The following is a 16924-nucleotide window of genomic DNA, read 5'->3' as shown; positions in this document are numbered from 1 at the left end:
CTTAGTTATGACAGCCAGCTGATTCTCCCTGATTGGACTCTCTGGGTATCCTAGTATCCTTGTCCCACCCAGGGGTTTACTGGTCTCTGAAATTCAACAAGCAGTGGAGCAAATCATGGACAAGTGGGGAAGGTATATCAGAGCATTACTTGCCGAGGCTAGAGAGTTCCGATTAGGTTATCATTGTACACTGCAGTATGATCCAGCTCAGGATCCAATACTGGAACAGAAATGGCAGAAATAGGCAGCAGGAAAAAAGTCAAAGATGTTGTCACAATAAATCATAATTGGCACACGGGGAGCAGCAATGAAAGTTGAAGATCATGTCCAGGTAGATGCCATACCGAAATGAGACACAAGGCCAGAAATGGCACCACATGTTTCACTACTGGTGAACAAAGGAACAGAAACTAAGGAGTTAGGATACATGCTGAAGCTGGAAAAAAGCTCAAATGGATAAGAACAACTAACCCACTGATACTCAAGTCTGAATGCAATAGCTTTACAAAAATACCTTGTGGCACAGAGATGGAAGGATCCCAAAAGAGGAAGATATAATTGTTTGTTTGTCCCTGCAGTAAGGATACGTGTGTGGGAGAGATGAGACGCCGAGCGAGTGCAGCCCAAAAGATCACTGATGGACAGATTGCAGAAACAATAAATTCAACACAGACTTTGCATATGTTGGCCTGCCAGCCCCTGTGTTCTCCTTTTGTCCCACAAGCCACCATTAGGAACAAGGAAGAGCGTTTGTGTGATTATGCACTTTGCTTTTGACGTGTGACTGTGTGTGTGACTAAGAGAAGAGAGAAGAATCTTTATTCGTCTCATGGCACACACACCACAACACATGCATTCATGCAGTGACGGCGACCAACACACACATACACATGCTTCAAACACACTTCACATGCTTACTGACGTTACATGGAGGAAACCCCATGTGAGCAAGGGGAGAACATGCAAATTCCACACAGAATGGACCCAAATCGACTAACCCCCCCCAGGATCTATAGCTCAAGACAATAGCGTTAATTATTAAACTGATACCCACACAAGAAACTCAACGCAATTTTTAGCCAAACCTTAACCCGATTGAACCAACTGATCCCAAATGAACCCAATTGAACCAACTGAACCAAGTGAACCCACCCTTAGCCACAATGGAACCAACTATGCCCTATATGCCTTACCCTGTGGAAACACCACTCCAGCCAGTCACTATTTGCCACCCTAAACAAAAGAAAGTGATGAAAAATGCCTCCGCAAGTTGGACCAGACCAAGTGGACCACTAGACGAAGCCCAGTGTGGCCAGCCTACATATCATCCGACTCACACCACATCGAAGATGATCCCCCACATAAAAGCTCCTCTAATCACAGGAGAACCAATCCAAGCCTCCATATCCATGGAAGCCACCAGATGCACCATCTACCCAGACGACCCAACCCCAGATCAGATGACAGACGGACAGGTCCCCCACACTAGACACCATTCGTCAACAGGGAACTGAAAGAAACCTCAGGGCCAGTGGGAGGCGCCAAACCCAAGCTCCAGAGGCCACCACAACTGTCAACGACTCCTCGGAGGAAGAATCAGAAGACTCCCCACCAAGCCAGATGGCTGTGCGCCGCATGGTCAGCAGAGAACTCACCACTGAGACAGAAGGCTCTGCCAGAGGACGCCAGGTGCGCCAAGAGGAGATTGCTGAAGCAAGGGCAACCCTGTTGTTGAAAGTATGGGAGAGTAAGTTGACCATGACACTACACTTGGGCAGCTCACCGCTGAATGCGCCACCAGAATGCACCTACGCTCCAGAAGGGAAGTGGGACGCAACCAACAGGAGTGGAGTGGTACACAGCAAGCCAGTAGCCGCCGCTGACAACGGGACCCAATCGTGCACCCAAGCACGTCCAGTGTGGAAATCAGGACATGGTCTCTCTGACCAACAAACTACCAGAGCTTGCAAAAGGAGCACGCAAATGGATCTTAGCATTCGAGGACTTCACATCAGGGCAGACGCTAGCTCTTGGTGACATCAAGGCCATGCTCATTCCGATGATGGGCCTCACAAAGATGAGTGAGATACCCACCAAAGCAGGTCTGGGCATCATCACCACCACGCCTAAACACGATGCATTGCCATTCAGCCAGCATCTCAACGTGTTCTGAGCTTGGATGATGACACAACCACTCGCCTGAATCGCTTGGAAAGGGAGTGCCATGCGGAGACCGGTCACAGAGTGGATGACAACTTACTGACGTCCACCATTTTGTTTAGCACCATCGTGAAGGGATCCCTGCCGACTCCAGTCAAGTCTAGCCTGTAAGGTGTTGTTGGGCTCAACACCATGAGCCCAACAACACCTCAACAGCACAATTCAAGCAGCATGTGATACACCACATCGAGCGACATCGCAAAAAGGTGGAAGGCAGAGACTGCACAGCGAGTTTTGTGTCCTGCAGGCCCAAGTAAAAGAGCTCCAAACCAAGGAGAAGGCAGGAAAGATCATCATAACACAGGTGGTCCATGTTCACGAACAAGCCCCGACCATTCCAACAGCGGCAGCCTATGGCCCAACCTTAGAGTCCAGTGCCCTACACGCACACACCAGCACCATACTGTGCACCCCAACAGCACCAACAACAGATGGCGTACCCACACACCCATATAATATAATATATAATATATAGACCCGGTTACAGATTTGTACCACCATGAAACAACTACCAAGGTGGAAGTGAACGAGGAGCCCCAGAGGCAGTGGACCGGCCCCACAAGCGCCCTGCCAGCCAAGAGGACTCATCATCTGCTACAAATGTGGTGAACAAGGCCACATGTCCTACCAGTGTCCAATACCATCACAATAGGGCTGCCCAGGTAACGACAGGCTAACGCTTCCACAGCTGTCATACCAACCTGAGAAAGAACCAATGCTTCAAGTTTAAGTTATGGGCACACCTTACCCCTTCATGGTTGACACTGGGGCCACCTACACCTGCATTTGCTGACCAATGAGTCAACTCCCCTTCTCTCCAACATGTAAAAACATGAGGATTCTCTGGGACTGCACAATTAATTCCTGTCACATGGCCTCTTCCGATCTCAGTCGAAGGCCAATAAATCCAAGCTCCCATACTTGTCTTCTAACACACTCCAGTAAATATATTGGGATACGATGTCCTCTGCAAACTCGGCTTGGACATCAAGTGCACCCCTGAAGGACTGATACTCAACCTAAGTACAGCCACCTTCTGCCCGGTTATCCTGACTCCCACGCCTACGGTCTACTGCCTTGCTTTGCCCCACACAGGCTTGATCCATGCCAAGTGGCTCATTTCGATGGACTGGCTCAACAAATACCACCCAGAAGCAAGACCGACACCACAACCGTGCCATGCCACCAGGAAATTCGACGAGCCCCCAATCAACCCAATCTAAGAAGAACTGTGGGATCACCTGCACATGTCCTACCAGGTGCAATATCAGACCAGAGCATGCCTCTCCGCTTGTGTGAGCATATGGAGACATTTCCGCCTGGGTACAGAGGCCGATTCAAAAGGGCTATGCTCTGCAGTGTTCGCTGGAGTCACACAGACGGAAGTCTTAGACTTCATGTTCGTTATTCCAGAACGGGAAATTCAGTCCTTGCTGGAGAATCCTGGTAGTTGACCATGAGAGAAACTGTGTTTCTTTCCGCAGATACTGTTATTTTCTATTCCATAAAAAGATAGCTCTTCTCTGAGACAAATTCTGGATCTGAGAATTTTAAAGAAAACATTGAGAAAGCTCCTGCTTTGAATGTTAACACACAGACACACACACAGGTTTCACCTGTTAAACTCGATCCAATGGGGAGATGTCGATGGATTTCAAGATGCTGCCCCTGTGCACAACCAGTGAATAAAGGTTCTGTCTAGATGATCGCCTGATAATAGCGGGGTCGAGGGAGTTGGCTCTTACACACAAAGGGGCACTGCTCGACCATCTCCGCAGCCTGGGTTTTCTGGTGAATTGGAAAAAGAGCACTCTGGTTCCAGCCCAGTGCACTGTGTACTTGGGTCCGAGATCTCATAGTCGATGCGTGTACAATTGATGGCGACAAGGAGGTTGGCTGTGGTTACTGCATCTTGCACACTGTTCCTGCGCAAGGTCACGTCGGCAACCTCAGGGGTCTAGCCAAGTCCGGTGACACTGCATGTGGTGTTAAAAAACAATGCCTGCCTGTAGAGCTGGGGCACTGTTTGCGAGGGCAGGATGGTCAGCGAGTGCTGGAGGGACCACCAGACCCGGGACATCAATGTGTTTAAAGTCGGAGGCAGTCCACTTATCCCTGTTACGCTTTGCTCTTCGGATGAGGGAACACCATGTCCCGATATGTTCCGATAACACTGCAACGATTGCTTATATCAATCGTCAGGGTGGCATCCGCTCCCCAGCCATGCATCAGGTGGCGTCAAGGTTTTTACTCTGGGCCAATTCCCACCTCTGTTCCCTGTCCGCGTATCACATTCAGGGCAGGTAAAACCTGGGAGCGGACTAATTATCGAGGGGACGCCTGTGCTGTTTTGACAGCTGGCAGGTGTTAGCCTGCCTACAGAGTTACGCTTTGCAGTTGAGAGTGGTTACAGTCAGGTGATAGGAGGATAGCTGTATGCGGAATGGATTATTATACGCTGGAATTGGGGTTTGAGGTCATCTGCCAATTGATCCTTGGAATGGACTACCCTGGTTTCTATGTCTCTGCCTTTGGGGGCTTGCATAGGAGCAGCCACACCTGTCCTGGGTCTAGGTAATTGGGCCCAGGATCAGTGTGGCTGTATACCTGTTGCTTGTTGATTGTTAACTGTGACCAGGACCACTTTAATTCTCTTGGCAAACATCAGAGCAATAATTTTATGATCATTATTGAGCAGATAGGTCTCTTGTAAGAAACAAAAATCTTTTTTAAGTTGTTTAGCAAATAAAAACAAGGCTTTATTATATTACTTATTATATTATTGAGGTTATTAACGAACAACAAAATGTAATAGTCGTCACCAACCAGTTAAACTAGAAGTTTATCACTAGTTTGGACCGAGTACTGCATCATTAAAATCAAATACCAGTAAAATTGGTGTCAGGATATGATAAACCAAAGGAAAGTACAGCATTCTTGACCTGCTGCTTGGCCTTTAGATTGGCCTAGAAAAGCGTATCAAAAAAGGTAAACCTACTGGCTTTGTAAATCAAAGAGCCATATAAATAAGAAATGTCTCTGCTCTGTTAGTCTTGTTTATAGTATAACTAAAAACCTCAAATCAGAATATGAGTTATAACACAAAACAAAACCAAATGCAGTATGCAGTGTTGATTCTAATTGCGGTGGTAGCTGACAGGGTTGGGGGGTGGGGGGGGGGGGGTAGAAAAATAAACAAATAAATCAATGTATGGGAAGCACTGAGTAGCGATGGGAGCTGCACTACATAACATTAAACCAACCTTAATTCAGTTACCTCCTGTGATAGGCTTTGGTCGTTTAACTATTTCCAAATCTCACGTATTTTAGGAGGCATGTAACTCAGGGCGTCAAACTGAACGAATGAGCAACCTCCATATCACCAACACTACATGCTCTAGTTGCTATTGTGCTATAAAAACTATTTCAATGTTTCTAAAAGAATTACTATGAGCCACAGTTCATCATTTTGAGCCATTTATGATTCTTATTCATCCGCTTATTGGTATACCTTGCAGACTACCAGATTCCTTCAGAGGACAGTCGCTACAACAGATTGACATCAATCCATGATATTCCATGCTCCCGCTGATAGTTCGCGTCGACACTCCAAACAAATCAGCAATTTGGAAAAGCTGGCAAACCCTGCAGAACTGGAGGACTTCATTACGTCCAGAGGAACTTCCGGTGGTAAGCCCTGCAGAACATAGGACTTCCCTCTGTCCAGAGGAACTTCCAGTGGATATGGTCCACCTGTTGATGGCCTCCCGCCAGAACTCTCTCTGAGTCCTATGGCTACTTCTGGCAGATCGGGCCAAACAACCTTGTCAAAATCTGTATTTGTCAGCGCAGATATTTGTCCAAGACCCTCGATTAGAGATGCCACCCTCATCAAAATAATTTCAGATTCACCATTTTCCTCAACCCACTGAGCAAGAGTTAAAATAGCTTTCCCTTTCCCGTCACTTCTCGGCTCTTGTTCAACTCCTGCTATTGCACTTGGCGGTTACAGGCTAATGCTGCGTTCAAGCCACCTGGGAACTGGGAAACTTCTCAAATTCATATATAATTACCATGCCATTAACTATAAACACCTCATTGGTGATTTACGCAAAAGTAAAGTCACAGAACAACTTATTCAGGAAGTCGGTCCCACGTTTCCATCTAGGAATTATGAAATGGAGCGCCATTAATTGTCCTGAGCGAAGGTAGGAGATTTCAGTTCCCTGTTGTCATGAACGCAGCACATCGACATCAGTCATCATCCCCTTGGTCTGAAGTGGGTGGACTGAAACAAGTTGATTGACAGTTTGTTCTCATGAGGAAATCAGAAATAAGTAGAGTAATATATACAGGAATAAAAGAATAAATACATGTAAAAATATATATGAAAATAAAAATTTTAAATGAAAACATGAATCAATACATTTCAAAAAACATATGGAAATAGATTGACTAGATATCTTGAAATAAATGTCAAAGTGTGAAAATAAATATAAAAATGTGTCTTGTTTTTTTTTGTCCTTTTTATATTTCCACATTATTTAATTTATTATTTAATTTATTATTGTATCCCTCTTAAGATTTCCACATTAATTAATTTGTTCTTTTATTCTTTTGTTTATTGTTATGGCACTCTCAGTATTCCATAAGTTTCAGCTGGCATTTCCACACATATGTATTTCTGTCTGGGCCACAGAAAGAAAAATATGCAAAGGGCTGGGCCACTCACTAGACTATATCACCTCACCTCAATCAAATGTAGGTAAATTATGCGTGATAGTTGAATATGCTTAAAGGAAAATAACCTGCCCACATCACAGCTTTCCATGAATGAGTTTATCTATTTTGTTACAAAAATGGTTGGCAGCACATTCTCAAAACAGCAGCATCAGATTGCTTTTTAGTCGGGATGGTGATGCCCCTTCACAGCCCTGTATAAAAGGGGAAAATAAGGGGAAAGGGAGATGGGTATATTTCAAGCTTGTGACGGCCTGTAATTTACTGCCTATAAGACTGAGGAAAGAACAAACAAAGTCAGTAAAGTTCGTACAGTACTTATGTAGTTTTATTAAAACAGATACAACAATATTGCACTCTCGTCTGATACCAAGGTATGAGCGATGAGAAAGGGTTCTGTCTCATCTCATAGCCCCTCTCCCACCCAGTGGAAAACTACCGAAAGGGCAGCACACAGAGTCAAGTGGAAAAGTACTGTAAGGACGGCACATAGAATGAGTGAAAATGTACAGAGTTGTACAATATGGAAACCAGAAGTTACTGAGTTATGGACTACAAGAGAGAGAGTGCGAGAGAGAGAGAGAGGGAGGGAGGGAGATGGACAGAGAGGGGTAGATAGAGAAGGAGAGGGAGGGAGAGAGGGGGGGAGAAGTTTGACCGAAGCTCATTAAATAGACTTCATACCCCCCTTGGGGATGGAACAATCCCCATATTGAGATGCAGTACACAAACACAAAAACAACAACCAAAGAACAAACAAAGATAACAACAAAAAACAACACATCTAAAAATAAAATCAGCATTCGTCCAGGTATGGTGTGTAGCACAGCGTATGAGCAGAAGAGTATGTAAGAATTTGATAATAAGTCAATGTAGCGAAGCAGATGCCACAAAATAAAACACAATATTCTTGGCGTTGTATGTGGGCATCAGAAAAACCTGGTCGGGAAAAACCTCTGTGAGGAAAACCCAGATGGCGCATCCAGGGAAAAAGATGTCCCCATAACAAGGTGAAGAAGCGACAGGACGGGACGGTCGAGGAATGGTCTGCACTGCAGCAGGGGTTCCAGTGGGTACTGCACCTTCACCGCTTCCACATCTTACCTGAAGGCACCATGCTTATAACGGACACTTCAACCCAAGGTTCTGTCCTACAGGTGCTCACAGCCATTGGTCGGTATCAGGGTGGTCATTTCCTGTGATAGGAGACAAAAGAAAGGGATCAGTTTCAGCCATCGTATTCATTTGCTGCACCCCCACAGCCTTCAAAATCTTAGCACGGATGATCGGGGCCACACAACACCCAACAAACATAAGCACAACGAGGACCACTGAGAGGAAAAGTCCAGCCTTAGCCAGAATTTCTCACCATTTGCTGAGTTTCATTTTGGTTAATATCGTAAGGAACAACAAGGTGCCTCGTGGTCCGCAAATCCTCCTGAAGAGGTGCCACGGTCTAGCCGTACCATGTGGAGCCGACATCCTAATGCAGAGTGTGGGTGCAAACTACTTAGCTTTGGCTGATGATGGTTCAGGTTCGCTGTCTGGTTCAGTTCCTGGTGTGGTCTCATCAAGGGTGGACACTTGGGCCCGGCGATGCTAGCGCCGTGACCAACGGTGACTCCTGCATCTTCTTCTTCTTCGATGAGAGGGGGCGGACAGAGGTTCTGCTGGATTTTTCGGGAACCAGTCGTCAGTGGGGCTGGCTCATCTTCCGCTTCGGGAGCATCGTCAAGCTGGAGGGTGAACTGCATTTTTCCTGACAGCGGGGGTATGGTTACCGGGGCTTGGAATGCAGGCTGTGCCAGACGAGATGTTTTTCCGCGTATGGTGGGGGAGCTGTGGGTGTGGAGGCGCCTTCCTGCTATGATAGAAAGGTGTCAGAACACACAGTGCATCACAGCTTGCTGCTATAGGGCTGCGTAGCCGCAGACCAGTCAGAGTGCCCATGCTGACCCCTGTCCACCATAGAAAGCGCCTACAGTGCTGGAACAACATGCCCGATCCATGGGGGCCCCACCTTGCAACTCTCAGGACTTAAAGGATCTGCTGCTTACGTAGTGCCAGATACCACAGGACACCTTCAGAGGTCTTGTGGAGTCCATGCCTCAATGGGTCAGAGCTTTTTTGGTGGCACAAGCTACACAATATAGGCAGGTGATTTTGATGTTGTTGCTCATCGGTGTATACATATTTTGATTGTTGGTATATTTCAAATTCTGTATATAGATTTTTATTTTATTCCTATATTTCTAGTTGTAATACTCTGCCCAGGCCAGCACAGTTTCAGCAGTTTGCCTAAAAAGCATTTCACTACATGCTGTACAGTGCAATATGTGTGACTAATGTGTGACTGATATGTGACTAATAAATCTTTTGAATCTTGAATCTCTGAATCTTTGAATTTGATGTGAGCTGCCAAGACAATGCGCAGCTGACAAAGTACTAATGCATTACAACAAAAACTGAAAAATTAGAAAATAAATATGGAAAATTTGGAAAATATACAATTAATCTAATGGTTAGCAGTAGCCAATAACATGTGGCAAAATACACTAAACCTAGTGATAAACAAAAAATATAACCTAAAAATGACGGAAAAACAAAAGAAAATTAAACATAAAAATGAAAATCAACTAAAAAAATAAATGGTCAAGTACAAAAATAAAACTAAACTAAACAGTCCTTCAACAGCTCTCTTGTACATTTGTTTCCTCCCGCATTTTCTATCAGCTTTTGTTTGGTTTGGCGCCTCATATGTACACACATGTTAAAAGGCAAATATTTGTGCTCTTAGTTCACAAGTACACCAGCTCAGAAGCAAATAAAAAAATAAATACTTTCAATCATATCCCGGGGCAACTTGTCAACATTGTGTGTGCTTTACGGATGAAGAGGATCATTCTGTTTACGTTGGAGGTGAGCTGCTGGATCTCCTTCTCCAGACACTTGACTGTTGGCTCCTTCTAGATACAGAACAAATATGGCGGATGTGCCCCATCGATGTCCACAGTGGACGGGAAACAAAGTCAAGTCAACAGCAGAAATGTGTCTTCTCTGTGCTCCCCATGTGAAGTCCCCGTTAACTACCGAATCCTGCGGGGACTCAGGATTAAAATCAATAAAAAAAATCACTAAACTAAAATCACGAAATAAATAAGATAAAACATTGGGCTAACTGCAGCCAGTGTTTTATATTGTTTATTATGATTTACTCTTACCTGTACATCTACTGTGTTTCATTCTCATTGCTGTTGTTGCTATGACACCTGATTTTCCATCAGTGAATTTAAAAGGTTTATCTTAAGTAAGCACACGGATTTAAAAAGAAATACAGAAAGTGTAACTATGAGAAACATATTTAAAATTCTGTTGACTCTTTAAATGTTTAAATCAAATGTATTTATTAAACAACTTCTTATAATTTACTGAACAATGTGAACAGGCACTGGATGACCCTGTGAGCTACTGATGTGCTACTGTGACCCTCAGCACTTTTACTGCCTCCTCTGTTGTCAAAATCAAAATGAACCCTGATATTATGTTCAAATAAACAGAAAGAGTTAATATTTGGGATCAAATTCACCACAGCAATTGAGACCTACAAAGAATTGAAAGTGTTTCCCAAGTTTACACTTCAGAACATCAGCAAGTAACACATAGAAGTTCGTCAATCATGGAAAAATCACCGTGGTGTATGGGAAGGCTTGAGCAGCCACACCTGATGCTCTTGGTTGGGCTCAGGAGCATCCGGTTTAAAAACCCCGTCCACACACTCGTTCAGGATAGGAGCCCTGATATGACATGTTCCATCTGCGTCTGGCTAGTTCCACTGAGCCTCATCTCTCCAATAAACTGGTGTTATCAGCCCCCTCGTTGTCTGTGTCTCTGTGCCAGAGGGCCGTGAACACGCCACTTGTGTGGCGTTTGGTAGCGACTCTGCCACAAACACCAATAAAAATTATAAAAGTGTGTGTGGTATGGGCCTTCTAACCTCCAGGATAAGGCCTGACTCAACAGGTCATCAGAGCAGATGTGTGTCCAAGTCTTTATTCCTACACATGTAGATGGACAGAGAACTCCGACATGAGAATCATCATACATCATTACAACTCACTGTTATCCATTTATTTCTTCATTTTAACAAACACTACTTGCAGTGCAATAACTATATTGTTTTCTTCAACTCTAAAAGGGTTAAAACTCTCTCCCTCTGGCCATGGTGAGCTCTGCTTAGTACCAGGTTTGTCCTTGGGCCTCCATCTTTGAGGCTCTCACTGACCTGGCACCAAGTTATATTTCCAACATGCTGGTCAGCTACGAGCCGGTCAGATCTCTCAGGTCCTCTGGCTTTTTACACATTCCAAGAGTAAATACTGAATCTGGCTAAGCAGCCTTCTGTTCTCCCACGTCGGAACGTCTCCCCAGTCCATCTGTGATATGCCCCACATTATTTCCTTTTGAAAGTAGGCTTAAAAGCTCTTAAGTTGGTATAGCAAATTCCTAAGCCCCAATTCTCCTTGCACCCCCCCTCCCCATACCTTTGGACGGCCAGTCCAGGGTTTCCCACATGGAGAACTTTGTGGCGGCTCGCCATAACACCAGCACTGACCGCTACATTGTTTTTTTGTTTTTTATTCAACATTCAATAGTAGAGCTGAGTGAAGGAATTAATTTTTTCCATGCCAAGAAGATGACCAGCTAAATTCCTGAAAAGAAGAACTAATCGGATTTCTGCGGAAGTGCTCCAAACTGCAGTTCATCTAACGACCGCTAGATGCTGTAACATGATGTTCTGATTCGCTTGCAACTGAATGAGAGCTCAACTGAACTGACTGATGCATTGATCAGTTCAAGAAGTGATTCAGTTCAGTTTGTTCACCCAAAAGATTTGAATAGTTTGCCAACTCTACCACACTATCACAGAGCCGACAGAAGCTGTTCTCTTTGGAACATCGCAAATGGCTTAAATAAAAACTGTGGATTGATATGAAAGTTTTTGTTTTTTTGCTTTGTTTTTCTATTAATTTCTATTAAATCTATTAATTGCATGGAGGAAGCAAATGGAGGATTTGGACATGGTGTTCTCGCGTGGCACAATTGGTCTGATATATGCAGCTCCAGGTTATGACTTGTATAAATTATATATAATTACAGACACAAGATAAGTTAGGAATAGTTTAATATTTAATAATACAAAAAGAGCAACTCTCTCTTCCATAATAATGTGGCTTACTTCCGTAATGTGGTTTGGCGGTTGTGTTTTCTGTTAATGCGGGCGTCTCTTTCGTAATTTGCTTGTTTTGTCTATTTGCATCGGTTTTTGGAAGTGCCTGGATAGAACAAATAGAGCAAATTCAAATTGACATTTTAGCAGTTGGCTTTGTAATATCCTTTTCATAATTGTACTTGCTTTGAATTGGTTGCATTAAAAAACAGATACATTATTAGAGCAAGATACAGAAGAGACATCTGATTTCATTTTCTTTTTCAAGTTCTTTATCAGCATGGAAAAAGGTGCATTCTGAGTCAAAGGTAATCTTGCAGAAGGTATCCAGTTCTTCAGCATTAAGTAAAAGATATTCCTGTTCAACTGAAATTAATATTTGTTCCTGGTCAGAAAACAGGCTTTCATACATACTTCTGTTGTAGACTACCATTTATCTATTACACAACATTTTACAATATAAACAAATATCCATGACACACATTATTGTTTACACAAATGAGTTTGCACTTTGGATTACTTTGGTCTTCAGGTGTCCACTGTGTAAGAGTATTAGAGTGCAGATATTGTTGTTTTATGTAAAACAGATTAAATGCCCGGTTCCTGTAAACCACTCCCATATGTAAAGAGGAGGATTACTTTCATTTAAATGCCAACTAGTTGTGCCTAATTATCAGTGATCACTGTCACTGCAACAGGAAAAGAGCTATGGCTTTCCTCCTGCCCATTCTACTTGCTGTGCTACTCTCTCTCCTTGGAGGGCTTTACTTTTTAGGAGCATTCAGGCAACGGCGTCCAGGAGAACCTCCTTTGGACAAAGGTCCAATCCCCTGGCTTGGACATGGTTTGGAGTTTGGCAGGGACGCCTCAAGGTTCTTAGAGAGGATGAGGAAAAAACATGGGGACATTTTCACAGTACAGCTCGGAGGGAAATACTTCACCATCATGATGGATCCTCTTTCTTATGGTGCAGTTGTTAAGGAAGCTCGTGCTAAATTGGACTTCATAGGCAATAAAAAAATATTTGTCCTGAGAGCACTTGGTTATAAAATGATTGAAAATGCAGGCAATATTGCTGATGTTTCAAAGAGACACCTAATGGGAGATGGGCTGAAATTATTGACTGAAGCCATGATGTATAATTTGCAGAACCTCATGCTACACAGTATTGGAACAGGAGAAGAACAGAAGACCTGGATCAAGGACAGACTCTTCATGTATTGCTACAATATTGTTTTTAGGGGAGGCTATCTGTCGCTGTTTGGTAATGTGCGACCTGAAACATCTGGGAGCACCGAGAAGGCCAATGAATTGGACAGACAACAATCAGAAAAACGATTTACTGAGTTTTTTGAATTTGACCCATTGGTCGCCAAACAGGCGTTTGGCATCCTGAACCCCAGGGAGATGATGACGGCAAAGAGGTTAAAGAAAATGATCTGGAATGAATTGTCAGTGCAGAAGATCAAGACTAAGGACAATGTAAGCGGTTGGGTGACTGACTCGCACCAAATGAGGGCAGAGATTGGAATGAAGGAGTTCATGATAGATCGATTCATGTTTGTAATGCTGTGGGCATCCCAGTCCAACACAGGACCTTCTTCATTTTGGCTTCTCCTTCACCTCTTGAAATATCCTGAAGCCATGACAGCTGTCAAGGTTGAGGTCGATAAGATTGTGAGAGAATCTGGTCAGGAAGTGAGGCGTGGTGGCCCTCTCATCAACCTGACCAGGGACATGCTGCAGAAAACACCAATCCTAGACAGTGTCATGGAGGAGACCCTCAGATTGACTGCAGCTCCGATTCTTAACAGGGGTGTTCTGCAGGACATGACCCTCAAAATGGCTGATGGCCATGGGTATGGTCTTCGTAAGGGCGACTTTGTTTTACTCTTCCCATACACTTCTTTTCATATTGACCCAGAAATCCACCCTGATCCACAATCATTTAAATATGATCGCTTTCTCAACCCGGACGGCAGCAGGAAAACAGATTTTTACAAAGGAGGGAAGAAGCTGAAGTCAAGTACAATGCCTTGGGGAGCTGGGATCAGTATGTGTCCTGGACGTTTCTTTGCCAGCAATGAGCTAAAGCAGTTTGTTTTCCTCATGCTATTGTACTTTGACATGGAACTGACGAATCCTGATGAGGAAATACCTCATTTTGATCCCGGGCGGTGTGGTCTTGGTACTATGCATCCCATCAGAGATATGGATTTCAGATACAGACTTAGATTTTAAACTTTAAGGAATTACAGAACCTTAAATCTTAAGCCAATCAAAGAATCTTCAAGAAAAAGTATGCTATAACTCTTTATTATATTTGGGTGTCTAAATACTGCGGGGTGTTTACGGTTTGTGCTTGGTTCTTCCCAAGGTAGTAAAACTTGTAAAAAACAGTATCCTATTTTTTTTTGCATTAAATATTTTACCAAATAATAACTAATTTGTGTATTTGTGTCATAATGTGTTCTGTGGGAGTTTTGATTGAGGTGATCTCTGCAATGGCAAAAAGTATTTCTGTAGATGGTATTTCTCCTGAAGTTCCTTTTCTTTTTTATTGTCTTTTAAGCAAAAATAAACAATACAACAAGCATGTCAAATGCGTTTCTGTATATTCAGGGGGTTTTTCAGAATGATAAATATGGGGATGATGCAATTAATGAGCTTCTTAAGAACGGAGCTCAATCATCAGGAGGATTGGGACATCAGTTCAGGGACGAATTCTGTTTGTTTTATAATGATTTTTCATTTGAGTGACAGAAGTCAGGATATTTCAGTGGATATGTTCAACAGAGTGTGGGAAACAGGAAGGTAACCTAAAGAATATTAGAGGCAGTGATTATACCAATACGAAAGCCAGCAAAGTACAACTGATATTAAGTCAAGCCCCTTTCCCACTTGCACTGAAAGCTGTAAATCCACTGGATATGTTCTGTATTGGCATCCTGTGAAAAAAGGGTCCAGTGTGGATGTTCTGTAAAAGTTGTTCCATAAATTTCCCCACTTTCAATCCAGTATATTTTGGGAAAATGTCAGAACGGCTGTCTGTGGGAATGGAAACAGTAACAGAACCTTAAAGTAGCTATCTTTTTTGATGTGGAGAAAGCTTATGCAATGATGTGGGAGGAAGAATCACGTATTAATTTGCTTCACATAGGAGTGGGTGGGAGAATGTCTAGATGGATAAAGTACTTTCTGATTACATTGCATTTAGCCAACGCTTTTATCCAAAGCGACTTACAATTATTCAAACACCGACGGACGCAGCCATCAGGAGCAATTAGGGGTTAAGTGTCTTGCTCAAGGACACTATAGCATGCTAGCAGGAGGAGCCTGGGATCAAACCAGCAAGCTTTAGATTACTAGACCACCAGCTCTACCTCCTGAGCTACCATCCTCCACCACTACCACTTTCTAATTCTATATCAGTGGGAAAAGAGTTTACTAGGTTTTTTGTTGTTGTTGTTGTTGTGGAGAATAGTACACAGCAGGGGAGCATATTAAGTCCACTGTTGTTCCCTTTAATGGTTAATGATGTTTCCCTTAATATTGATAAATCTGTTGGGGTAGCACTGTTTGCTGACAATGGAGAAAATGGTGAAAAAATGTCAACATGTTTTTAATATAATGAGATGTATGGCTGGGAATGATTGATGTACATAGCATTAATATGATAAGTATGTGACACTGGAAGTGTGGTTTATGGGTCAGCAGCATGTACATGGCTAAAAAAAAAAAAACTTTCAGGCTATGTTGTGGAGCCATTAAAAGTGCTGCAACTGGAGTGCAGTTGCAGCACTACAAATGGAAATGGGGAAGATGCCTTTGGAAATAAGGACGAAGTTAGTGTTGAGATACTGGACCAGGCTAAAAGGCCATCCTGCACATAAAATACTGTTACCTTGTTGGGAAAATTAAAAATGACAGGTGGACATTAGAAAAAGAAGCAGAGAGTATGAAACTCAATGAATGATCTATAAGTCCGACATGTTTTTTTTCGAGAACCAGTGGATTTGTATTTAGAATTATTTGAGCAATTCTTATTCAAGCAAGGAGTATTATGATCACAGGCAAATATTTACAGATATATCAAAACACTTGAACAATTAGGAGAAGCATTTGTAGTTCCAGAGTTTAATATAATTAAAAATAAATTTCAGTTTATTCAGAAAAACTTTCTGGAGACAGCTTAAGGTATAGTAAGAACTCTAATTCTTCATTCATAAAACCAGGGTTGTAGCACAATACAAATGTTTAAAAACAAATTAATGTTCACTATTTTATCTTATTGATTGATTAATTTCTGTAATTAAATTACAATTTGATATATATATTTTTTCATATATATATATATTCGTGCTTTTTCGAATAAACGTGTATATTCGTGCTTTCATTTGTTGCTACACATTATTGATGAACTTAATTGCTACAATTTATTTTTATTTTTTTTCACTTCACTTTCGCTTAACTTTAAAAAAAATCGCCAATTCCATCCCACGCACACCTCGCTCATGTTTTTCTATGATTTCATGCTTTAATTCAATCGACATCATCCGCTCATCCGCATCCAGAATTTTTTTTTTTGGGCAAAAGAACTGCACAAAATGCACAAATTGCGAGCACAAAACACAAAGGAGATGCTTCCACGGTCAGGTAACCACGTGAAGGGAGAAAGAGTGAGACGCAGGATGCTGGCCGGATTCGCTCGCCACGCCAGCTAGCGGCGGTGTTCCT

The 16924-nt window shown here is 42.9% G+C and overlaps 1 protein-coding gene across 1 annotated transcript; it reads left to right on the top strand.

Moving 5' to 3' along the window:
- The first annotated feature begins 12890 nt into the window (after window positions 1–12890).
- LOC307237546 (7-alpha-hydroxycholest-4-en-3-one 12-alpha-hydroxylase-like) lies at window positions 12891–14790 on the top strand. The gene has a single exon (XM_080010281.1). The coding sequence runs from the start codon at window positions 12896–12898 to the stop codon at window positions 14426–14428; it is 1533 nt and encodes a 510-aa protein (XP_079866407.1). The 5' UTR covers window positions 12891–12895; the 3' UTR covers window positions 14429–14790.
- Window positions 14791–16924: the final 2134 nt, after the last annotated feature.

This window comes from Zeus faber (genome assembly GCF_960531495.2).
Source record: "Zeus faber genome assembly, chromosome: 12".
NCBI classification, from domain to species: Eukaryota; Metazoa; Chordata; class Actinopteri; order Zeiformes; family Zeidae; genus Zeus; species Zeus faber.
The sequence above is the reverse complement of the archived record's forward strand: the minus strand, read 5'-3'. Positions and strand labels throughout refer to the sequence as shown.

Bases quoted from the DNA above. Each gene is read 5' to 3' on its own strand.
- LOC307237546 (XM_080010281.1), top strand. From the start codon at position 12,896: ATGGCTTTCCTCCTGCCCATTCTACTTGCTGTGCTACTCTCTCTCCTT.